Source organism: Sciurus vulgaris, assembly GCF_902686455.1.
Source record: "Sciurus vulgaris genome assembly, chromosome: 8".
Classification (NCBI taxonomy): domain Eukaryota; kingdom Metazoa; phylum Chordata; class Mammalia; order Rodentia; family Sciuridae; genus Sciurus; species Sciurus vulgaris.
Genome location: NC_136468.1, coordinates 152,292,725 through 152,317,786, shown reverse-complemented (window position 1 = coordinate 152,317,786; position 25,062 = coordinate 152,292,725). Strand labels below are relative to the sequence as shown.

The 25,062-nt window shown below is 61.8% G+C and overlaps 1 protein-coding gene across 7 annotated transcripts in view; it reads left to right on the top strand.

The window, feature by feature from the left end:
- Nucleotides 1–25,062, top strand: part of RIMBP2 (RIMS binding protein 2) — a 126,687-nt gene that overhangs the window by 60,807 nt on the left and 40,818 nt on the right. For all 7 annotated transcript variants that reach the window (XR_013765972.1, XM_079152478.1, XM_079152479.1 and 4 more), the window contains 3 exons: nt 11,256–11,360; nt 16,626–16,676; nt 22,621–22,822. Coding sequence is in view for 6 of the 7 variants with exons in the window: in XM_079152478.1 (XP_079008604.1) it covers nt 11,259–11,360; nt 16,626–16,676; nt 22,621–22,822 (355 nt within the window). In the remaining variant the exon portion in view is untranslated. The remainder of the gene's footprint in view (nt 1–11,255; nt 11,361–16,625; nt 16,677–22,620; nt 22,823–25,062) is intronic.

The window sequence follows — 25,062 nt, the reverse complement described above, 5'->3', positions numbered from 1 at the left end:
AAATTGATGTCTGGTACCCTCACTATCGTCTGCATCTCTGTGCAGAGGCCCAGATGGCTCGATGCTGCTGCTGCTTGGGGGACGGTGGGGTTCCCAGGGGGACCCTCCCACCGAGCAGCTGGTGCTCAGCTGGGAGCCCCAGGCCCAGCCAGTCCCTCAGAGTCTGAACTGCAAAGCACACAGGGTTTGGCCTGGAAAGCTGTCAGAAAATGCAAATCAGAAGAGAGAGGCTGCACCCTAGGCCAGGTAGCCCGCAGGAGGGAGGGCAGCAAGGCCAGCGAAGTGGAACAGGCGCTCATGCCATGCTGGCTCAGGGCACAGCCCTGGAATCGGAACCGTCTCTTCATCTTTAATACGTGCCCATGTGGGAAGTGGTCAGCGCTGAGTCCAGACCAGTCTTGGGGAAACCCTGGCAGTGGTTTGGCCTCCCTGGAGCTTGTGGGGGTTGGCCGGGACAGGGGGAAGACCAACTTCTGCACAGAGAGAATGGCATGTGCCAAGGCCCTGAGGTACATGGAATCACAGAGCACAAGGGTGGGGGACATTGGCACGACAGGTGGAAGAGAGTGAGTCAGAGGAGAGAGGGAGGAAACCCGAAGGCACCAGCAGACCCTGCCCAGCAGGCCCTGGTAGGATGTGGCCTCCTCTGCAGAACAGTGGGTGGCCGGGTCAGAATGCTGAGCTGGGTAGGAAATGACTGGGTTCCTGTTCGCAGACCGTCACATGCAGAAAAGATGAGAGCTGCCGGAGCAGAGGCAGGAGGACCTATCAGGAGGCTTTCGTGACTGAATAAGGCACAGCGGCCAGTGGCCTCCCACAGGGAAGCAGGAGGGAAGAGAGCAGAGCGTGAGGGAGGCGTTGGGTCACTCACTGCAGACTGACAGGACGTGCTGTGGGCTTGGACGTCCCCTCCGGTCCAGCCCTGGGTGCGGAGCCTGGCTGCGTCCGAGCCTGGGGTGCGGCAGAGATCACCAACCCTGGCTCTGCTCTCAGGAAGCAGGGACACTGGGCACTGGCAGGAAAATCTGGTGATCCAGTAAATCCGTGAGAGCTTCTGAGGTTGGTCAAGGGCGGGGAAGAAGCAGGGTGGTGGGAAGAGGGAGAAGAGCCCCTGCCCACCCAGAGCAGGAAACTGACGCCTGGTGCCCGCACTATCGTCTGCATCTCTGTGCAGAGGCCCAGATGGCTCGATGCTGCGACTGCTCCGCGCGCGGACGGTGGGGCTCCCGGGGGGACCTCCCAGGGCCTGGGCCAGCACGCTTTCCAGGTGAGACTGCGGAGAAGGAAGAGCAGGGCCCAGGCCCCAGGCGGGAGGCATCCTCGGTGACCAGGGCCTGAAGGAAGGGGCAGGTCTGGAATGAACAGGGCGTGTCCCCAGAGCGGCCTGCGAGGTCCTGAGCCCCAGGACATGAGCATGGCCGTGTGTGAAGCTGCGGCTGGGTGAGGGGAGGTCACCCTCGCTCAGCGCAGGGGCTTGTCCAGTGACAGCCCTGCTCAGAAGAGAAGACCCCTGGGGAAGGCCAGGCGCATGGCCCAGGAGCAGGACGGCCAGGCTGCAGAGGCCCGGCCACACTGGACCCCGGCGTCTACGCCCCCTGGGGACAGCTCCACGCGTGGCCTCAGGGGAGCACCCTTTCCCGGCAGACGTGGTGCGGTCCAGGGGGAGGCCACGGGCAGGGATGCGGTCCTGAACAGGCAGCTTCAGGGCCCTGACACAGCGGTCAGCCCTGCTCACAGGGAGATGCACACGCTGGTCCGGGTGGGGTCCCGGGAGGTGGACAGCATCTGTCTATGGGCCCTGCTCTCGCCTGCACTGTGGGCAGTGGGCCTGTGGGCCTCCAGGGCGGCTGGTGGCCTGTGCACGGGAGCCGCCTCCACACCCGGCCTCGGCTCTCTCCGCCGCAGCCCGTGTCTCTGTCCTTACTTGATGAGAGCTCATCTTCCACTGCAGTGTGAGCGCCCCCGTCGAGGGCCATCTCGGCATTCGTCTCGTTGTTGGACACAGAAGGGAGGGAGAGCCAGTGTCGAGGACTGGGCAGCTTGACAGGCGCCACGGGGAACTGGTCTCCTCTTGGACGTGTAGCAGTGTGACAGCTCAAGGGAAGGCCTGACGCCATCTGGCCGTGCGAGCGCGGCTCCCACGTTCCAGGCCCGGTGCTCAGTAGGAATGCTCCAGGGCGATCAGACTTAGGTTCGCGTATGGAGATCCTCGGAGCAGCACTTAGGGTCATGCAAAAACACGAGGACTCCATGGCTGTGTGAGAGCAGAATGCTCGCTGAAGTTAAAAATGAGCCGTATTCCATTACGTGCATGTGTGTGTATGTCTATATTTATTTATATACCACATTTTCTTTATCCATTCATCTGCTGAAGGGCCCCTAGGCTGGTTCCATAGTTTAGCTTTGTAAGTTGAGCTGCTATAAACATTGATGTGACTGTGTCACTGTAGTGTGCTGATTTTTGTCTTTGGGTATAAACCGAGGAGTGGGATAGCTGGGTCAAATGGTGGTTCCATTCCAAGTTTTCTGAGGAATCTCCAAACTGCTTTCCATAATGGTTGCACCAATTTGCAGTCCCACCAGCAGTGTATGAGGGTACCTTTTCCCCCACATCTTCGCCAACATCTATTGTTGCTTGTGTTCTTGATAATTGTCATTCTGACTGGGATGAGACGAAATCTTAGAGTAGTTTCAATTTGCATTTCTTTAATTACTAGAGATGTTGAACATTTTTTCATATATTTATTGATTGATTATATTTCTTTTTCTGTGTTGGTACCAGGGATTGAACCCAGGGGTGCTTAACCACTGAGCCACATCCCCAGCCCTTTTTATATTTTATTTAGAGACAGGGTCTCCCTGAATTGCTTAGGGCCTTGCTAATTTGTTGAGGCTGAAAGTGTCCATTCAGTTCCTTAGCAAAGAATGAAATTATGGCATTTGTTGGTAAATGGATGGAGTTGAAGAATATCATGCTAAGCAAAATAAGCCAAAACCAAAACAACAAAGGTCAAATGTTTTCTCTGATATGTGGATACTAATTCACAATAATGTGGGAGCACTAGGGAAGAAAAGAGTCACTTTATATTAGGTAGAGGGGAGTAAAGGGAGGGGAAGGGGTATGGGGTAGGAAGGATAGAGTGAAACAGACATCATTACCTCATGTACATGTATGACTGCCTGACCCATGTGATCCTGCAATATGTACAACCAGAAAAATGAGAGATTATACTCCACTTAATGTATGACTATCAAAATGCATAAATGCATTCTACTGTCATGTGCAACTCATTAGAACAAATAAAAAATTAATAATAAAAATTTTAAAAAAGAAAGTTAAAAATGAAAGAAGTAAGAAGGCAGGAAATGACTACGGAAGGGAATAGACCAAAGGCAAACAGCAAACTACGCCCCGGCCAGAGCTCAGCGTTGCCGTTGGGCCACTCAGTCCAGCGTGTCACCTGTTCCTGCCACCCACCTTGGAAAGCAAGGTGTTGTTCTTTCCAGCCATTCAGTAAACGAGGAAACCAAGGCTCAGAAAGGAGTGTGGCTTCCCGAGCACATAGCTGGCAGCATTGCAAGTGGAATTTGCAGGTACTGTAACAGTGAACTTCCAGGCAGCAGCAGGCGGCTGGTGCCCCATTGGCGGTCGGCGATCAGTTTGCTGACTGTTGTCGGACGATCGTGAGGTGAACCTCATGCGTTGGGTGATGCCTGTCCAGGCAGGCGATGGACAGGCGAGAGGCAGGCAAATGGCGATGATAGACGCCTGACAGTGAGCGATCTGCTCTCAAAAAAGGCGTCGATATGCTGGCAGACTGCTGGTCATCACAGCAGACAAATGGGTAAACACCAGGGGATCGATAAGCAGCAAAAACTGCCTCACCGAGAAACAGATATCCTCTGCTTGAATCCGGCATTAAGGAGCGACAAGGAATGCAGCCTCCTTCTAGTCCGCCATCTTGGATCTCTCGCAAGTGGAATTTGGATGCAGGCCAGGCAGGCTTGTCCCTCCATCTGTCCTCATTCCCTGGCCTGCTGGTTGGAGCCACTGTGGCAGGAGGGAAGCCATCTTCCCAACACAGCCCCAGGCTGTGTCAGAACTCCCAGGATAGGCCTGAGGGAGGGGGCTCAGGAGGGCAGGGAGGCCAGGGGTCAGGAAAGCACCGAGGCTGCCTTAGAGGCTCCTGAGGACCCAATTGTCCTGCAAAGATGCCGTGACTGAAATAGGTCCCAACTCCCAGAATTGGCACTCGCTTTCCCCAGGAGAGGGCCTGATGCATGGATGGGCAGGGAGTCACTGGTTGCTGCCCTCCCTTGGGTCTAAAGATGCACATTCAGCTGGGTGTGAACTCACCAGTGCCGGTGAGAGGAAACCGAGTCACAGAAGTGCTCAGCTGTTATCCCAAGTTCAGCGGAGCCCACTGGTGACAGTGATGGCATCGTTGCTAAGCCCTGTTCAGGGCCTGAGCTCTCCTTCCTTTCTCTGCTGAGGCAGGGCCCGCAGCAGAGCACAGCCTGCCTGTGCTCTCGGGAGGGGGGTGATTCATCTGCTCTTGTCACAGCCCAGCCGTCCTGGGGAAGCAGCCTCTTGACATGAACAGGCTGCTTAAGTGCTGGTGTTAATGTTGACATCCAGATATAAATACCACTGCTTTAAAAGTAAGCCTCCACAGGCAGAGCTTTGGGCCAGCATCTTCTGCATGATCCTCAGGGCTTCTTGGATGTGAGATCTGTTCGTGTGATGCAGCTCGTGCCCTTCAGGGGGGTCTTTCTGAGGGGAAGTGGAAGTCAGAGGTGAGACATTTGGTAGGACTCTGCTTTTGGGTGAAAGCTGGGGGCTCCACCTTCCCTTTGAGGACACAGGCCCTGTGCTCCACTGGTGGCAGGCACAGGACGGGTGCAAAATGCCCCCGCCAAGATGCACTGGCCAGGAGGCAGGAGCCTCCCCTTGGCCAGAGGTAGGTGCTGGTGCCCGAGAACCCCAGGGCAGGGTGGGGAACTGCAGGAAGCTTGTCCCAGGCACTGACCTGCAGGATGTGCCACACCGTCAAGGACCACAGAGGTGTCTGGGACAGCAGAGCTGGCAGGGAACAGACTCCCCACGTTCAGTTCCTGCTGTTCGCTTACCGCACAGCACTCCACCTCTCTGGGCCTGTTTCCGTTTCTGGAAAAAGGAATGAACATATCTCCTGCCTAGGTTGTCACCAAGGTCATGACGTGGCTTCCGTGTGTTAGGTTCCCAGCTCCACTACTTCTGGAACGTGGCAAACTCAGACGCTTGGGGCTGCACAAGGTGCTGAGCCCAGCTGGGCTGGCCTGGGGCAGGCCCCCTGGGCAAACGTGTCTGCACCAGCAATAAGGAAGGCTGTGGCCTGGCTGCTGGTGGGCATCTCAGATGACCACCACCTGGGGCCGACGGCCTGCAGGAAGGTCCCTATGGTCTCTTGCTCTCCTGCTTCTGCAGGGCTGGTGCGGTTCTCAGGCAGGTGCTCACCATGTTGCTTCAGAGGGGTGCCCAGCACCTCCCAGCTTGCGTCCTGCCAGCCCCCAACCACAGAAGGGATGCCTCTTCACGGGGTCCACTGACCTCAACCTGGGTTCACCTACGTCCCATGCAAACCCTGGAGCCAAGGGCAGAGCATGGGAAGGGGTCTCTTGGAGAGAATCCAGGCTGCTGCCACCACAATCAGGGATGCCTGCTGGGCAGGAGGGAGCACAGAGGTCTCCAGAGGAAAGACAGGCCCCCGCATGGGGACACTGTGAGCGGGGCAGGTGGTGAAGGGGTAGCCGGGCACCTGTGGGCACTGGGGACAGGAAGATCGTGAGGGAGAGGGATCCTCACAGTCAGGGGCATGGAGGAAGTCCCGCAGCAGGGACCGGGCCCACTGTGGTTGACCGCAGACCTGAACACGGCAGAATGCCACCCACCCCCCACCTGTCCATCGAGGGTCTCCATGTGACCATGAAGAGAGACTGGACTGGAAGGTGTCCTCGGCTGTCCTTCACTCTGCTCTGATCACGTGAACTGGGCTTAGGATGGAAAGCCTCCTGCGTGCTGACCCAGCTCCAGTCGCCTCTGGGCCGCTGGACACAGCCTCCTGCTGCTTGTGGGCACAACCCACACCCCTCCTCAGGCCGGGGTTTCCTGGGTTGAGCAGTTTCTGCTGCTGAGTTGTCAGCAAGTTCAGATTTCAGCGGTTTTGATCGTTTCTTTCGGTCGTTGGGTTTCTGTCCACTTCTCTTTGGACTCGTCGGCTGTCAGTGTGTGAGCCTCAGTCTCCCGGAGTTTCTGCCATCTTGAGACGAGCCTTCAGGCCACACGACACCACCGCAGAATGGAAGCCCTGAAGTAGCTTAGGCCTGGGGTTGCCCGAGTTCCTGTGGTCCCTCGGCCCCTCCAGGGTGGCCCGGAGGTCCCTGCCTGCTAGCCATGGGACCCCTAGGGGCTCACCTCCCTGGAACTGCGCAGAAAGCAGAGCCCCTCTCCCAGGACCACCAGTGTCCAGTGCCTCTGCTGTCACCTGCAGACCGGCAGGGGAGCCTAGCCTGATCCCCCCGGTAGCCCCTGGGGTCCTGTCTTCTCGGATCCCTCGGTGCAGGTGCAGACAGAGTCCCAAGGGCCTTTGTTTCTGCACCCGCCCTGCCCCTTCCCTCCCTGAGGACCTTTGGATGGGACGTGGGAGAGGAAAGGAAGAGACACAAGGGTTGGTGACAGCAGGAGACACCGAGCAGCATCTTAGAAACATTGCCCTGCTGGCCAGGATGCTCTACGGGTCCACAGCCGCAGGCGCCGTGTTTAGAAACTCAGCACCCGCAATGGAACAGTCCATTCTCTGCCGCGTGGTGATGTGTTAGCATGCCTTGTTTTGGGGTCCTGTCTCTCCCAGGGGTTCATAGCTGGCTTCTGAGTCCTCTTTCCCAGCGCCATGACTTCAGCCTTCCAACCCAGTCTCACCCCTAACTTCCACCCTCATCCACTCCATCCACACCCGTCTTGGAGGCTGACCTCTGGAGAGCCAGCATGTGCCTGAGGCGTGGCTTTGCCTTTAGGTTTGGTTAAGCGTGGGACCTGGTCTTCTCTGCCTCTCACCCCCGAGTCTAGCTCCCTGCAGCCTCGCGTGGGTCTCCCTCCCTAGCCACTGTGGACTTCCACGTAGCTGGCCTTGGGCTCCTGTGTGCACACAAGAGCAGGGCCTCTCTAGTCTGCCGCATGGGAGACTTAGGTGACATCACCAGCACGGGTCACAGCAGGTGGCGGGTCACGGAAGGCTATGGCGCAGCTTTGGAGCCAGGCCGTGAGGCTCAGGGGAGGGCACAGAGGCTGCTGTGGGAGGGCCGTGTCCGAGTGTCCTTTGCTCTTTCTCATCTCATCATGAGCTGGACGTTGGAGTCTGAGAGCTCGCGGATCAGGGGAGGGACAACTCTGAATAAATGCACAGATGTGCAAAGCCGCCAGCCCTGTGGCGTTCAGAGGGGGCAGTGGGAGGGCCATGTGCCGAGAGTCTTGGTGACGGTGGTGGCATGGTGGACTGAGCAGAGGCTGGCCCTGTGCCAGGAGGGCAGGAGGGGGTTGGGCAGCTCCTGGGTCTGTGCAACTCTGGTGAAGCTGGATTTTGTTCCCCATCGATCAGCAGCCATGGTGCCGAGAGGTGTGGAGGTGGCCCTGGGCGGGGCGGGCAGGGCGGGCGGCAGGAGCTGTGGCCCGGGAGGGGCTGGTGCTTGCTGGGGAGCAGGTGACCTGGAGGAAGGCAGTTGGCATCAGGGGAAGGTCCAGGACCAGACAGAGGCTTCAAACTGTGGCTGCTGAGCCAGGGGTGGCGGCAAGAAGGGCTGCCAGCTCCTGTCCGCAGAGCAGAGGGTGGACGGCCTGTGCTGAGACGGGCAAGCAGTCTGCAGTTCTCCTTTGAGATAGAAAACCAAGAGTGCCGTCTTGAATGGCTGGGTGAGCTTCCTGTGCACGCGGGGGTGCGAATTGGCGCTGTGTGTGAGTGGGAGAGGGCGTTGGTGCCTGAGTGGACGCTGGTCCTGAGGGCCTGCTCGGGAAGCTCGCCCCGGAACAAAGCTGCACAGAGCAGTGGCCCCTCCAGCGTCCGGAGGTGGCAGGAGAACAGGGCCCGGCCAGGGTGTGACCAGGAGGAGGCCGCGGTCCATGCGGCTGAGAGACTGGTGTGAAGGGGCAGGCAGGGAGCCACATGGATGGCCAGGAGCTGGGCTGGGGAGCCCAGAGTGTGGCAGGCGCCGTGGGACAGGGAGCAGGGCTCCTCCCGAGCCTCGCTGCCAGGGCCGGCGGCGGGCAGCACCAAGGGCCATGGGCTTGGGGGCTGGCTGGGCTGCACGGAGACGTGAGGGGTCTGGGCTCGCAGCTCAAGGGGGTGAGCAGAGTCTCCTTCCCTGTGTTTCCCTCCCTTGGACCCTGAGCGCTGGGCGCCATCTCCCCTTCGCCTGGGAAGCGGGAGGCTGGTCTCACCCCTGGGCCTCTGCGGCCCACACCAGGTGACTGTGGGTTGAGGCCTCGTGAGGAAGCGTCTCCTCCTCTCACAACGAGCCCCCTTCCCAGGCTAGATGAGGACCCCTGGGCCACGTTCAGCCTTAGCAGAAGCGCACGGATGAGTGGGAGGGATCCGCGGACACCTGTGCCGTGGTCTCTTCCGTGCTCAGCTGCACCTCCTGGGCTTCAGGACCAACGCTGCTGCCTCTGGGTTGCCTCACCAGAGTGGGCAGCGCAGCAAACGTACTGGCTCTGCCTCGTTCCAGCTGTGTGGCCTCAGGCAAGTTGCTTGGCCTCTCTGAGACTGTCACAAAACAGTGACCACAGTGCCCAACTCTCGGCACACAGTGGGACAGCCTGTGGGCCTGCAGAGAGCCTTGCCCTCTTAGCCCTGGCCGCTGTCTTCCAATTCATCCAGGTTGTACTGAGGAGGTCACGGGCACTCTTGTCCTGTGCAGAGCCCCTGGCCAGCGTGTGGGCGAACCTAAACCTGTCCAGGAGCTCAGCGCTCCTGACACAGGGCTCTGCAGCTTGGCTCCTCCTCCTGGAGGACCAGAAGGCAGCAGGAGGGTCACAGGAGGGTCCGCAGGAGACACCAGCTCTGCCACCCTGCAAGCTGAGAGCTGCTGCGCTTGGCACGAGGCCAGGGGCAGAGGGCAGCTGGCCTCCTTTGTTGTGGTTCCCTGTCCGAGGTGAACAGGCCACAGGTACCAGCCTGCTCCTGTGCCTGGCACACAGACCTTTCTTTGCCATGGTCCCTGACAGCACAAAACAGCAACTGTTTACCCAGCGCTGACCACCTGCGTCTAGTGAGTCGTCCAGAGACGTTGAGAGCGTGTGGGAAGATATGCAAACGCTTGACCAGGCCCTGAGCGCCTGAGGATTTTGTGCTTGGTGGTCCTGGAACAGCCCCATGGATGCTCTGGGAGGCTGCGTGTGCCCTTCTGCCTTCCTGCCCATGAACCGAGGGAACGGCTGTCCAGTCCAGGGTGAACATATTCCAGTGCCTGACCACGGTGCCCGACATAGGGGTGTGTTCTTTTGGGGAGTTCTCTCCTCCAAGCAGCCTGGGCTCCTGTGACAGTTTCCATGGCAACAGAGCAACTACCACTTGTCTGTGGGTAATTACAGCTCTGGAGTTCACCGAGCGGCTTCTGGAGATGTGGAGAGGTGCAGAGGTCGCCCCAGCTCCACACCCAAGGCAACTTGGCTCTCACCCCCGCAGCACTCTGCAAAACGCCCGGGAGGCCTTCCCATCCGGGCAGAACGGCCCACCCCAGACGTTTCCAGGCAGAAGAGCTTTTGGCGGGTGGGGGAGGAGGCGCACTTGATGCCTCTGCCCCTGCCCCCCCACAGCAGGGCCCCTCCACCTGCTCCTGGGAGTGTCCACAGCCTCAGGAAGCTGTGTCCCCTGCTTCTCGCTGAGGTGGGCCTCCTGCCTTACAACTGGCCAAGGCTCCCAGCCTCCAAGAGTCCAAAACTAAGTAAAAATAGTAAGGCACTAAAAATCAATAAGATCACAAAACAATAAGTAAATGGACACGGATTGCCAACCAGCCCAGGCGGAAGAGGAAGGCCAGCCTTGTCCCTGGCCCCGTGTGCTGGGGCTGCTCCCTGTGTTATAGGGTGGCTACGTGGAGACCCTCAGGGGTCAGGGGCTGAAGGAGAGCAGGTGCAGACAGGCAGACGGTCATGCCAGGTGCGCTCGTGCCAGTGGGCCACATGCCCAACCCGCCTCTTCTCAGTTTTTAAGGAATTTGGACTTTCAGGTAAAAGATCCAAATTTAAAAATGTTGACCACAAAGTCAATTTTTTGTGATATATATTTTAAAAAAAGGAAATGGAAAGAAATTCAACGTTGGCACCTGCTGGTCTCCTCCCTTTGGACCACGTGACCAGCACTGTGACGTGCTTCCTGCAAGTCCTGTGTGACCCTTGGTCTGCTGTGTGAGCCCCGCACAGGAGGTCATGCCTCAGCACGCGCTCACGTCACCAGGAGTGATCGTGGCCACTGAGCTAGCTGCACTGGCCTCAGGGGCTCTGATGCCCACCCTTGTTCTGGACAGGGGCCTGGTGGTGGCTGGCCACCAGGGCGAAGGCAGGAGCAGCCTGTGGGCAGAGCTAAGGTGGGCAGGAGAGGGTATGGCATCAGGCCTGGGCTCTGCCTCCTGAGTGAGGACGGGGCTGACCCGAGGCCAGGACACCCCCAGGATCACTGTGCCTGGGCTGTTTCCTCCTGCTCAGGAGCCAGGCCTGACCCTGGGCCCCTGGGACCCGTCCTGGGGCTGGTCTTGCAGGAACTGGGCTCTCCAGTCCCCTGGAGCCACAGCTGGCACCAGAGCCTGAAGCAGGAGGCCCCACGGAGGGCGTGGACCCTGGGTTGACGTCCACTTGGCAGCAGTGTGTCTGCAAGGGCTTCTCCCTGGCCGTCCCCTCTAGAACGGGGCAGTTACAGCACCTGCCGCTGTGACACAGTGAGGTCCTCCAGCTGACATTCCAGTGCCTGCAGGAGGAGCAGGTGGAAAGCCAGGCAGTGAGAGCAGAGGGCAATGTCCATGCAGGGGAGAGGAGGGCCAGGAGCCCTGCTGGACGCACAGCACGGAGCACAGGAGGCAAAGGCGGGTGGAGTCTCCCTGGGACGGGGTCCCCCCGCTCCCCTTCCCCGTGGGAACCCCGGAAGGGGAGCTGGGGGGCCAGGGCTGCTTCAGGGGTGGTGGAGCACGCTGGGCCGCGCCCGGCGCTCAGGGAGCCCCTGTCCCCACAGCACATGCGTGAGGCTGCTGAGCGGCGGCAGCAGCTGGAGCTGGAGCATGAGCAAGCCCTGGCCGTCCTCAGCGCCAAGCAGCAGGAGATCGAGCTTCTGCAGAAGGTGAGCCTCGGGCGGGGCGGGGCGGCCTGGGGGCGCGCGGGCTGCTGGCCCCTCCATCCCGCAGCAGGTCTCCAGGGGTCCGCACACCCGCTGTACCGTGTGCCCTCTTAGGCTGCCTGGAAGCCACATCCGGTAAGCAGGGTGGACGGCCAAGTCCTGAGGGCGCTGCTGGAGACTTGGGGAAGGGGCTGATCGGGTCCTGGCGGGAGCATGACTTGCTTCAGCTTTGGGGAAGAACAGTCCGCAGCACTGGCCACAGTGACAGCACACAGAGATGCTGACCCTGCCACCCGCCAGGGGTTGTGCCGGCCAGAAAGGTAGACGGGTCCCAGCACTGTCACGTGGGGCGGGGATGGGACCTGGTCAAGCCCAATGCCCGCCCAAGGGCCAGGGTTGTGTGGACTGTGGCCTGTCCATACCATGGCCTAGTGTGGCACCATCGAAGGGAAAAGTGTGGTTTCTATCGGCTCTTGGCACGGTGTGTTATTAAGTGAGCAAGTCAAGTTGCCGAGCAGTATTTATAGCAAGATCTGAGGGAGGGGGAGAGAGAGAGAGAGAGAGAGGGAGAGAGATGGAGAGAGAGAGAGAGAGGAGGGAGGGGGAGAGAGAGAGAGAGAGAGGAGGAGAGGAGGAGGGAGTGGAAGGAGAGACAGAGGGAAGGGGAGGAGGAGGAACCAGCCAGCCAGGAGTCTGGTGTGTCCCTGGGCGCCTGCCACAGGTGGGCTAAGGGTGTTGGCCCTGCACCTCAGTCTGCTGCCTCACCAAATGGGCAGGAGAGTCCGTCTGCAGGAACAGGGGCTTGTCCGACCCCGGGGAGACCTGGGAATAGCTGCTGCCCGATGCCAGAGTCCTGGCTCCTGCCCACTGCTCCTCCTGGAGGGCAGCAGGTCTTTCAGCTAGAGCGGCCAGTCGGGACTGCAGAGTGACCATTCTGGCTGCCGGGCAGTGGCTACTCCTCTGGTCTCCACGGAGGCCCACACCCATCCACTGCCTCTCCAGCCTTTGACCTCACAGCAAGGGCCGCGTGGTTGCCTCCGCCCACCCCGGGCTGCCGAGAGGACGCTCCTCCAGTTTCTGAGCAAGCGCCGTGGCAGCTGGCAGAGGCCCCGTGCCCTCTCTTTCATGGAGGCCCGGTTCCAGGGGTCAGTTTCATTAAGCTGGCGCTGACGGGCTGCGACAGAGCCCCTGTTCCTGTCTTTGTAAGCGGCTGGCACACCAGCACATCTCAGATGGCATCTGCAGGAGCGCTGCTGGCCGCAGGCGGGTGGCACCGTCCCTCTCCTCCCCCGCCCAGCCCGCTGCCTCCTCCAGCGGCGCGCGGTTTCCCGGCTCCCATTTATCTATTTATTTCGCCATGTCCAGCTTTGTCTCTATTTTCGGACACACGGACGCTCCCTCCAGATGAAATACGACCTCACCGGCGCGTAGTTTCTTGGAGACTCTGGATTTCAAGGCAGAGACTGTGGGGTGACTGGAGGTTGGCGACCCTTCCCCAAGCTCATGGCCCAGATGGTCCCACCCAGGCGCCCGTGGGGGGCACGTGTCACTGCCCACCTGCTCACTCCCTCAGCAAATGCCGGTGGCCCACAGCCTCCTGCTGCCCCTCCTGGTCCTGGAAAGTGGGAGGCGCTGTCCAGGGAGCCTGGCCTCCATCCCCACGGGTGGACATGAGTGAACACCAGCAAGCCCGGCGATGTCAGGCGCCACGCGGGAAAGGCACCGAAAGAAGCGTGAGGGGCAGCGACTGCGGGTGGGTGACACCCAATAAGCGCATCTGGGAGGGCCAGGGCCAGCGAGGCGGGAGGGGCCTGGACCTAGGACTACAGGCAGAGTCGAGCCTCACCCCAGGGTAGTGCGGCTCCATGGGGAAGCTAGCGTCCAGCCCCGAGCCCTCCTTGGCCCCTGCGGGCCTTGGACTGCCCGGGCCCTGAGGCGTTGTGATGTGGCCTGCCACAGGAGAGCTAGGGCGTCTGTCCACATCCCGTGGGGCGGGCCTGCACGCTCACGCCCAGGGCTCGCGCTCTGCCCTTGCTCTCTGACCCCGAGGCCCGGTGGGCACGCAGGCCTCTAGGACTGCGCCCCCTGGCTGTGCCCTGCCCAACACCCTCTAAAGTCATCCTCTGCCCGGAAGCCCGTGCCCTCACCCGGCCCCGGGGCCTGAGCCCCACCTGTGTGTGGTGCTCCTGGGTTTGGTCTCCACCCAGCTGCCCTCTCTGAGCCCAGCTCTTTCCCAGCCTGGGCCGCGCACCGCCTGCGGGAGGTCCTCGCCCTCCCGTCCCAGCTGGCTCCCTGTGCTCTGCACTCTGGGATGGCGGCTCTCCCTCCTGGCTTGACTCTGGCTCCCTGCAGCTCTGGTGTCGGCCCACCTCTCGCTCCTAGCCCAGCATCCCGGCTGGAGCCGCAAAGCCCGTCAGGAAAGTCCTCAGCCCCATGTCCCCGAGCCTGCTGCTGGGGCCCTGGCGGCCTCCTCCAGGCCAGGCTGCTCGGGAGGCTGGGTGCAGACTGGGGACCCGGAACCCTTCTCTGTTCGAGCCTCCCCCTCCGGGATCGCAGGTGCTCTTTTCCTGGACACACGGGGTGCGTGAGGAAGCTGGGTGCGTGTGGACGTGGCTGGGTGCTGCCCCCACTCTTCCGCGTGCGGGGCTCCTTTGTGGGCTGCTTCTCCAGCCCCACCACCCTGAGAAAGCGCTGGGCACGAGGAGCAAATGCTGGGGACCCAAGCCCAGTGCCTTCCTGTCCCTGGAGGCTCCCTCTCCCTGGCAGGACGGGGCTGGGGAGCAGGGACACGGTGCCGCTGAAGGTGCTCGCTGCACGGAAGAGCGAGCAGGCCCGAGGATCACGGCCCTGGCCACGGCTGTCCTCCTGGGAGCCAGGCAAGACAGGGCCAGGCTGCCAGCCCTCGTCGCAGGAGCTGGGTTGAGCATGAAGGCAGGGAGGCCGGACAAGGCCCAATCCAGCCGCAGTCATGGCTTCCTGCAGGGCAGAGAGGGAGCGATCACCCACAGGGCCCTGCTGTCACTTGGGGCGTGCACAGCGCCTCAGGTCAGCAATGCCCGGGGCACGCAGGCTGGGCGGGGTGAGCTGTGCTGTGGATGGCACTACGCTGAGGGACGCGTCAGCAGGGTGCTGACCCGGCCCTTCCGCAGCGGCCCTGCCTCCTCTCTGCTGGACTGCCAAGCCCGTCCCCTCTCGGGCAGGGCACCTGGGCGATGGTGCTCTGAGCGTCCCCCAGGGACTGTGCACACGCTGCTCTCTGCGCCTGCATGGCTCGCCCGGAGCCTCTGTGGCGGCCTGGGTAGCGCATCCTGGGATGCAGCCCTTCCAGCCTCAGGACCAGGGCGCCCAGGCATGCTCTGGAGTCACAGCCTCAGCCGGTCCCTTCTGCAGGACAGCCGCCTGCTGCCTGTGGCGGGGCCCCTGGAGGGAGTCTCCTTGCTGCCGCTGAGAATTTGCAAGAATTGAGCTTTTGTCTCTTCAATTTAACACTCTGTGCTGAGGGGCCAAAAAAGCAGCCTGACACAACCAGCCTCAGCCTTTTGTCCAGAGCCGGGGACTAAATTGCCGCTGCCCACCTGGCTGGGCGGTGCCACCTGCCCTGCGGCTGTCCTTTGGGCCCTCGGGTCGAAGCCTCTTGCTGCCGTGGACGCCATGGGGCCTTACGGTGAAGGCCCCGTAGGTGCTGACTGCTGGTCTTCTTCCTGCTGTTATTACTGTCGCTCTGGTGGCTTCGCCGTGAGGAACAGTGCGGAGCCCTGGCAGCGGGCCGGAGAAGAGCGTGACAGGTGCAGCGTTCAGCTTGCCCGGGAGCCGGGTGCCTCTGCCTCGCCAGGGAGAAGCCGCAGCTGCGAGGACAGTGCTCACTTGCCTCCTCAGGACAGACGACGCCCAGGAACCTTTCTCAGGCCGAGCGGCTCTCCAGGAACCCGAGCGTGAGCCTGAGCTCCCTCCGCACGCGGGGCTTTCCTGGCACCCTATACCTTAGGAGGCCGGAGGACGGTGTCAGGGAGGTCCCTCTTCACACACCAGGGCTCTGCCACAGGATGCCTGAGCCCACTGAGCCCCGCTGGGGTGCACAGTACGAGGCGGGGTGTGGGCAGCACCCAAGGAGCCCCGGCTTTCTGGCCTACAACACAACCTCGGACGCCCAATGAGCTTCCGTTTCTTCAACTTTAAAATGGGGGTGTCACTGTCTTAATGGTGGATGATGGTATTCATTCAAGGGCTCTCGGTTTCAAGTGATGGGAAATCCCCAAAGGAAATTGTGTCCTTACTAGTAACCGGAAATCTGACTTCAGGTAGGGCTGGATCCAGGGCAGCTGATTGAGACACGGCTAAATCCCAAGTACCATCCGAGCCCCTTGACCTCTGGATTGGCTTCCAGCCTTCTCTGTGTTGACCTCATTCTGGGTTTCCATGTGGCGGATCCTGGCCACGCCAACCTTGCTCCTCATGGCAACGTGGTGGCTGCAGCTGCTCCAAGTTCTACGCCTCTCAGTTTACATCCCCAAAGGGGGAAATCTCCCTCTCTCCCAGAATCCCCAGGCCAGTGCCACTGCTCACGTTAGGCTACGCGCCCACCCAACGCACCCATCTCCGAGAGTGTGGGCCTCACTTGTCTCCTCAGGTCAGGGGCCGGGTGGATCCCAGCAAGTTCAGGGGCCTCCTGGGAGAGGAGGCAAGGTCACGAGCACAGCTCGGCTCTTCACGCGCTGGAGCTTCAGGTTACTCTCCAGGTTGGCAGGACTGGCCCCGCGCCAGGCGGCAGCCATCCCCAGAGACGTCTTTGGTGGAACTGGTGACATTTTTTCTGTGGGGACGATGGTCTTGCTTCCAGTGCTCTGAGGAGGGCGGACCCCTGTGGTAGGCTGGGCGTGCAAGACCCCCACCCACGGCACCTCCTTCGAGGCTGGGGTCTCGGGCCCGAGCTGTCTGGGTCAACCTCGTTGTTCCCCTCGCTTCCCAGACGGTGAGGAGGTAGCGGCCGAAGCTGTGCGGGGGGCCTTGCCCGAGCGGCCCCGCCATGCGGGGTTCAGCCCCTCCCCAGCCCCTCTCAGGAAGGGGACAGGACTGCCCACCCTCAGGCCCAGCTGGGTCCCAGGCGCCATCCTGCGGAGACCACAAGAGCATCAGGCCCAGCCAAAGCCACGTCCAGGCCCGAGGAGACCCTGGGAGTTAGGGGTCAGTGGGGAAGCAGCCCACACCTGGCCCACCTCAGACGGGCCGGGCCTCTCCCTTCTAAACGCTGTCTTCTCTCTCCCTGCGCAGGCTCAGGTCGAAGCCAAGAAGGAGCACCAAGGAGCCGTGCAGCTGCTAGAGGTGAGCGGGCCGCGGGCTCCGGGCGGACGGAGGGCCACAGGCTCGCCAGTCAGGTGCCTGCGCTCTACCTGCCGCCGGGCTCTGCTCCCTCCTCTCGGGCTCTTCTTACGAGCGGCCTCTCGGCTGGGTACCCTGCGACGTCCACCTTCACCTGGGGGAAACTGAGGCCCAGAGGAGCAGCCTCCTCAGTCACGTGGCCAGTGTCAGAGCTGCGTGTCTGGGGGCTGCTCTCAGGAGGAAAGCCAGGAGGTGGCCCCCGCTGGCCTGGGAGCGGTGACCCCAGGGGACTGTGGGGGCATTCTTAAGGCGTGACACTCACCCTGGGGAGGCCCTTGCAGAATCGGAGAAAGGAGAGCCTAGCAATCAAATGGTCAGTGCCACCAAGGCACTTCCAGGGCCACTGTCCCCACGGGAGTGACCTCTCGGCTTCCCCAGTCCTTCCCCAGTGGTCCTGGTGGTGGGGTAGGAGGGGGACTTGGGAGGAAAATGGCAGCATGTCCCACGGGCTGGGGTGGCATAGTGGGGGTGGCCACTGCCTGCAGCTGCTGAAGGTGGACAGGACGCAAGGTGGGGCTCTTGGGGTCACTCTGGGGACCCTGGCCACCTGCACCCTTCCTGCACAGAGTGGAGATGGGAGGCCTGGAGACAAGGCCCTGCAGTGAGCCACCCCCAGGGACGGCCACGGAGTAGACTGCCGGGCGCGTCCTGGCTGCCCACCCCAGGGAGGCCGAGCTCTCTGGCAGTGGGCGAGGCTGCCAGTTGCCCCTTGGCACCAGGGAGCAGCTCCCCTGGGCAGCGGGGGCACCCTTGGGTGTCCTGTCCAGGCCCACTGCCCTGGGAGGAGCTCTGTCCTCTCACCCTATCCACCTACGTGTCCCCGGTGGCCGAGCATCTGGGCGTGGTGTGGTGGCAGGGAGGGACGCGCAGAGCCTGGGACGCTGCCTGGCCGCGCCGCCCTCCCCTGGCTGCGGCCCCTGCTCCGGGACCCCAGGACTCGCCTGTGCGCCTCCCCTGGGTGGCACCTGGGTCCCCTGCAGCCCCTCACGGTGCTCTTGGTGGCGCCGGCTTCGAGTGGTGCGAGCGGGAGGGGCAGCAGGGCTGCGGGGACCGTCCACTCACAGTGTGTTTTGTGGTTGTGCCGGCTTGGCTCCCTGCGCAGAGCGCCCTGGACAGCATGCAGGTACTCCAGAGAGACCGACCCGTGTGCTGCACCCCGGCCGTGAGCCCTGGGCTGGCCCTGTCCCCCCACCCGGCTCCTTGGGGTCCTGCGGGTGGGACTCTGGGCTCTGCAGCGGGGGGGAGCCCAGGAGCTGGCACTGGAGGGCAAAGTACTGTTCCCTGGACAGCTGGGCCGGCCCGGGGCACACGGTTTCCCCCGTCCTGCCAGTGTGTGACGTCCAGTCCTGTGAATTCAGGTGACCAGGGGAGAGAGGTTGGTAGGATGATCCTGTCCTTGGGCAGCTGCAGGATTGGGAGGGCCCAGCTCAGTGCCCAGAGTTCAGCACAGGTCATCTGAATTCACCCCACACCCCTGGGCACTGTGCTCTTCTGTCCTGCCTGCCCACCCCATGCCAACAGCAAGCTCCCTCTACGGCTGAGCTGGGCAGCCTGGTTCTCCACAGGCCTCTCCAGTGGAGGCTGGAGGATGGGCCGAGCTGTCCCTGGAGCAGGCCTCTGCATTTTGCAAGCCTCCGAGTGCAATTAAGCATTCAGAAGAGGGCCAGATCTTCTCTCTGCTGGAGGGGTTCCTCAGGTGGGCCCAGGGCCCACAGCCTTGGCATCTCCTGGGATCTCCTTGGAAATTCAGACTCTGGGCCTCGGGGTGGGGCAGAGGTCTGTGGCTTGTGCATCTTCCAGGGACCAAAGCACAGTGCCCAGTGGCCTGGTTGGAGAGTCTGCCAGGCCAGCTGCTGGAAAGGAGGGAGTATTTGGGGGTGTGGTTTTCTGAAGGCTGGGTCAGACTGTAGCAGAACTCCAGCCCCTCCCAAGACACCTACCTGATTTCTGGGGTTGAGACATGGATGTGAAATCCCGTCCCTGGAATCGTCCAAGAACACGGTTGAGCACGGCACTGAATGTCATGAGGGTGACTGAGTGTAGACAGAGCCCTGGGCCAAGTACCGAGCACAGCCCGGGGCAGCAGAGGCCAGGCGAGGCTCACCTGGGAGGCTTGGCCCTGGGTCTCAGGTGCCACGTGTGCAGGCCCAGCCCTGGGACCTCTCGGTCCTGTTTCCTGCGGCGTGAGCTGCAGGTGGGCTGTGTGTCAGGCAGCATCTCAGGAGCTGGCAGGAAGCTCTAGCAAAACCCAGCGGCCAGAGAAGATGGCAAGGAGCTGGAACTGCCCCGGCACAGCTGTGAGTCCTCTCCTGACTCCACAGTGCAGCCAGGCCTGCTGCTGAAGCTGAGCCAGAGGTGGAACAGCAAGCCAGCCCGTGAGCTCCAGTGACTGCGGCCCTGCCACCCTGCCACCCTGCCACCCTGTGCTCGTCCCACAGTCACGTGGCTCCCGGCAGCAGCCAGGGTGATGGAACTTAATCTTCAAAGCCACGATGGAGTTGTCATCATTCCCCTGCCTGGTCTCCTGATTAGGCAGACACAACACAGAGACACTGAGTCACTTTCCTGGGTACACACAGCTCGAAATTGGCAGCGTTGGGCCCTGAGGACAAGTCTGACTGGCAATGTCACCTCTGGAGCACCGAGAGAAGTCCTGCAGGAAGAGGTCTCCTGGGTGGCAGTGCTGCTAGACTCTGGGCCAGAGGCTCTGACTCCCTGGGCGGGGCGGCACGCCAGCCCTGGGTGCCATTAGAGCCTGCCCGCACTCCCTGGCTAATGCTCTAGGGCGCCTCCCCAGCCTCTGCTCCACGTCTCCTGAGGCCTCCTCCCCTCCCCTGGTCTCAAAACCACCCTTGTTCAGACACGGCCCACCCAGGGCTCAGGCCTGTAAGCAGTGTACCCCTGTGCCCCAGGGCCCAGCGGGCGAGCAGCGCACTCTGTGCCCCAGGGCCCAGCGGGCGAGCAGCGCACTCTGTGCCCCGTCTCTTGGAACGCCAGGTTCACACCAGTGAACCTCTCAAGCTCAGCACGATGGAGCTCTAGAGCCTCGTCAGGTCAGGCAGGGGCAGGGGCTCGCAGCCCCCAGCCAGTGCCCTGTCCTACGCAGAGTGGACGCTCCCCTCTGCCCTTCAAGCCTGGGTGCCACCCAGCCCAGGACTTCCTGCCCCATACTTTGCCCGCCTGGGTCGCTCCAGCCTCTTTCCACACATGGATGTAGATTCTGGCCACAGTGGCCAGTACTGTGGACAGTGCGGCCTCAGGACTTTCGATTCACCCTGGGGGGACCTGGGGAGTGTGGCCTTTGGGTCAGTGCAGTGACCATCCTTGTCATTGGAGGCCTGGGGCTGTGTTGAGCCCTGTCTCTCTCTCTCACTGGGAACCCCAGACTCCTGGTGTTGGGGAGCGCGGGGCCAGGAGCTCCATGCTGTGCAGGGTGGGGTCCCTCTGGACTCCTCTGCCTGTGGGCCAGGGCCCTCCAGCCTCCTGGCAGGCTCTCACACAGGACAGGGACTTCGTTGCAGCTGTGCTGACCAGCATGCATGGATACCTTCTCTGTGCCGCATCCTAAACCAAGTGCTGAGCACAGACCAGCGGCCCAGGAGCTCTGGAAGGCTCAAGGCTCAGTGGCCTCGTGGGCCAGGCAGGACAAACACAGGAGCAGATGCACAAAGAGCCCACAGCCTGCAGGCCCCGGCCTGAGGCGTTCCTGGGTGCTGAGCCCGTCCAGACCCGCCGTGACCTCAGCTGCACTTGCACCCCTGGGTGGGGTAGCACGTCCCCAAAAGTCAGCCGTCCACACACAGCCATCCTGGTCTTCACGGCAGCTGCACTGGGTCACGGCGTCACAGTTACTTTTAAGTCTCCTTGTTGGAAGTGCTTTCAGAGTCTCGGGCAGCTCTGCAGACCCTGCCCGCCCCCCTGACGGCATCCCTGGGACCTCAGCCAGTCGGCCCACCCGGATCTCACCAGCTTCCACACCCGTCGGTTCCTGGTTCTGGTCATGGTTGTGTGGAATTTGGTTGCACGCCTGGACCCCGTGACCCCCTCGGTCAGGAGCACGGATGGCTCCGCCGCCTGGACACCCCCTCACGGACCCGCAGTCGCGCTCTCCCGTCCAAGCCCTGAGGACCAGGGCTGGTTGCTGTGACTGTGTCATTTCAAGAGCTCTGCAGAGGGGTGGCTGGGGTCTCCTGTCGGCACCTCCGTGTGCGTGTGCTGCAGGGCAGCCTGCGGGCCGTGCCTCTCCCGGGCACACGGAAATCCTGCGACTTGAAACACCGTTTCCGGCCCTACACGCCCGGGAGTCTCACCTGCCACGTGGGAGCCCGCAGCCGCCTGGGTACCTCTGGTGAAATCAGGCTCTTGCCAGTGGCATGTGGCCGCCGCTCCCAGCCAGCCCCTGCCTGCCAGCGTCTCCGGGCTGAGCTGGGCACCAGAGCCCTGGCCCCAGAACCTGACGTCACTGTTGCTCACGCCCCAGCCAAGACAGCTATCCTGGGCAAGCTCATTCAGCTTTTTAAAGAAGAATCCTGCTGATTTTTTTAATGAATTGAAGAAATTAATTATAGGCTTGGGATCTGTTAGGTTTATTTTTAGAAATCCAGGCTCTCAGACGCAAATAGCTCTTCGTTCTGGATGGCAAACTGAGGTGCTTGAGCTCCCAGTGGTGGGGGAGGAGGGAGAGGGGAGGAGGAGGAGGAGGAGGAGGAGGAGGAAGAAGGACTGCAGGAGGGAGGAGCAGGGGAGTTGCAGGGAAAGAGCTTGGGCAGCTGGCACAGGTGGCCGCCAGCCTCCATTCCTGCTTTCCCCAGACCTGAATTAAAGCAAACACCTGGATACAATGCCTGGCCTGGGCCACGTGCTGGGTGCAGCAGGATCAGGCAGGTGAAGACCTGTCCTCCTGCAACTGACATTTCAGCAGTGGGCAGAGGACAGGCAGACTCAGCATAGCACGCAGGGGAGTCCCAGCCGTCCTGCGGTGGGCCAGAGCCACAGGACAGGATGCACACAGAGACGGCACACGCCACGCCATAGCAACATGGCAGCTGCACATCAGGCTTCCCTCTTTGCATTGATTCAGCAAACATTTATGGAGCACCAACTGTGTACTTGATTCTCTGCTAGGCATTGAGGATGCATCTAGGAGCAGGATGCGAAGGTTGGAGCTTGCCGTCTGTGGAGAGAGGAGGAACAGGAAGGGGAGGTGGGAATAGTGCAGGAGGTGTGCAGGTGGGCAGGAGACCGACCTCCGCTCTGCCTGTGCCTCTGCCATGACTGTAGCAGAGGGCATGGGAGAGTGGCTTCACTGGTGCACACTGGTCCTGAGCATTGGGCAGCCACATTGGGGTTGTGAAGCAGCAGAGATCAGAAAGGCCCCAAGGCTGCACTGTCTGACCCAGGCCTGTCTGCCTGAGGAGGGAGCTTGCTGGATGGCCCTGTTCCTGTGTGTCCCAGGGACACTCTCTGTGATGTAGGCATGTGGTGGCAACTTTGCTTGCCCGTCCAGCAGGGAAAATTCTGCTGGAGGCGGAGGTCTGGGTGGGCTGTGCGTATGGGTCAGCAACGGAGCCCCTCCTGCTAGGCTGGCCACAGCCTCCCACCCCCCATCTCTCCTCCAACTGCAGCTGGGCATGCCAGCCACTAAGTGCCGGCCACATGCAGAGCCCAGAACAGCCGGCTGGCTGTGAGCTGCCTGTTCACAGGATATCTTGGCACTGTGCTTGCTCCTGGTGGCCGCCAGCCAGGCTGATGCAAAGCTGGGCATGGGGAGGGGACTCCCCATAGGTGCAGGCAGCCGGCGTGCACACGCAGGCTCACCACTCGCACCCACCCACCCCGGCCGTGCAGCCCCCACCCCTGCTGACCCCATCCCACCTCTGCCGTGCAGTGCAAGGTTCGGGAGCTGGAAGAGAAATGCCGGACGCAGAGTGAGCAGTTCAGCCGGCTGTCCCGGGACCTGGAGAAGTTCCGGCAGCAGGCTGGGAAGATTGACCTGCTGGGCAGCTCGGTGGCCTCGCTGGACATCCCCTTGGCCCCTGGCAAGCCTTTTCCACAGTTCATGAATGGACTAGCTGCCTCCATTGGCAGAGGTGAGCGCTGGACCTCCCTGGGCCCTGGGTGGTAGGAAAAGGATGCCTGGCAGCCAGTGGCACTGGGGGAGGCTGTGACAACAGCTGGCCATGGGTGCAAGGACCCCACATGGGGTGGACTGGCTTCGTGCCCAACGCTGAAGGGCATGAACTGTATGCCTATGCCAGCTTCTCTTTCTCCTTTCCTTTTCCTTCCTCCTCTGCTCCCCCTTCTTCTCTTTTCTCCCTTCCCCCTTCTCCCCTCCCCCTCCTGTCCCCCTCCCCCTACTCCCCTCCCCCTCCTGTCCCCCTCCCCCTTCTCCTTCTCTCCTCTCTTCTTCCTCTTCCTTCCTCTCCTCCTCTTTCCCTCCCTCTCTCTGTGTTGAATCCTGGGATCTTGTACATACTAGGCAGATGCTCTGCACTGAGCCACACCCCAGCCCAGCGTGGTCCATGTCCTGTGTCCATTCATCCATCCCAGGGCACTCTGTCCGGCTCTGCCAGGGTGGGGCCGGGAGGACGTGCAGGCAGATGCTGAGTGTTCAACCAGGGTTCCTCCGCCTCTTGCATGAGGTGGTGTCGGCCTGGAGGTGGTGGGCGATCAAGTCTGGGGTGTGAGCCCCAGAGGGACAGTCGTAAGCAGGCCCCCTGACAAGAGGGTCAGGTCCGGGGCCAAGGGGCAGGGAAATGCCCTCAGGCAGAATCCTCCCTGGAAACCTGGAAACCTGGGAGCATCCCCTCCCCCACACTGCCCTGACTGGCCAGCTTTCCTGTAGGGACGGGAACTGGGGTGTTTCCGTGAGATCCCAGGCCAAGCTGCTGGACACTGGCTGCTCTGTTTTCTGGAGCACACACATCCCAAAGCCCTGGAGTCAAGGAAGCATGCGCCTGGGAACCAGCCCCTAATCTCACCCTCTCACCAAGTAGCATGGCAGTGGAGACCTGCCGGCTGTGCCCCTGCGCCCGAGAGAATTCCTAAGGTCTGTACAAGCTGAGAGGCTGCACGGTGACAGCGCTGTGCCCCGCTGGGGCGGCACCAGTCAGCACAGGCTGAGTTCTACTGCATTGACAACCCACCCCAACCTCTGGGGCCTACAGCAGCTCAGGGCTCCGGGTCACTGTGTGCATGTCCAGCTCGGGTCAGGCAGCTGGTTCTGTACCGTCGTGCAGGAGCACCCGAGTCTCCTCTTAGTGTTCCCTGCGTCCCTGCAGGCGGGGCACAGCCTCCCCAGGGGTGTGAGAGCCTCTCCCACTCACTCACCTGCCGGGGCCGTGCTCCCCATGGCCAGGCAGAGGGGCAGTGCAGGGTCCTGCAAAGCGCCCTGCTTCTGGCTCTTCCCCGAGCCTTCTGGGGCCAGTGACCTTGTCCTGCTGTCTGCCAGGCCCCGCTATAGGCATGCAGAGTGGTGGGTGTCCGCATGCAGAGCCTCCTCCCTGGCCGTGGGGTCCCAGCAGGGAGAGCTGGGGCAGGGCGAGGGCAGGGCGGCCAGGGCGGCTCTGCACCAGCACCCTGTCCTGGGTGCCTTCTGCCTGTCACCTGACCGGCGGAGCTTCAGGCTCTGCCAGGGAGACTTCTGTGGCTGCCTTTCCTGGGGCGCTTCGCACGTGGCTTTGGGTCACTTCCTGTTCCCCAGTCCTCACTCAGGTCATGTGAGCAGTCCCCATGGTGTGGCAGGAGAGGCTGGCCAAGCCAGCAGAGCACACCCCGCCCTTGTGCTGGCAGGGACCCTGGGGAAGGGGAACGGTTGCCTCTGGGCTTCACCTCTGGATCTGTCTGAAGTACCCAGCGTGATGGGACACCCAGGCCAGCATGGGTCAGGGCTCAGTCCCCCTTCCAAGCAACCAGGATGGGGCTCCGCAGCCCCGCTGCCCGGCAGGTGGGCCAGGCCATCATCATTTCACTCCAGCAGGGCTCTTGTCAACGGCGTTTCTCAGCGGACAACCTGACCCTTTGGCCAGTTAGGACTCTAGGTCATAGTGACACAGCAAAAACTAACCTGCACCAAGTTGTCCTCTGTGGCTTCAGGTACAGCTTGATTCAGGGGCTCTAGTCACGTCACCAGGGTCCAGTCTCTGTCCCCACGAGTAGGCTCTGTTCCCACGCAAGCTTTCCCGCTCCTGGTGGCAGAAGGGCTGCAGCATCCCGGAGCCCCCCAGCCTCTCAATCCTCAGCCGAGGAAAGGGAAACCCTTTGCGCCAGGGGCTCCCAGGAGAGCCCTCTGATCGGATCTCCCCATCCCCAAGCCACACCCCTCACCACC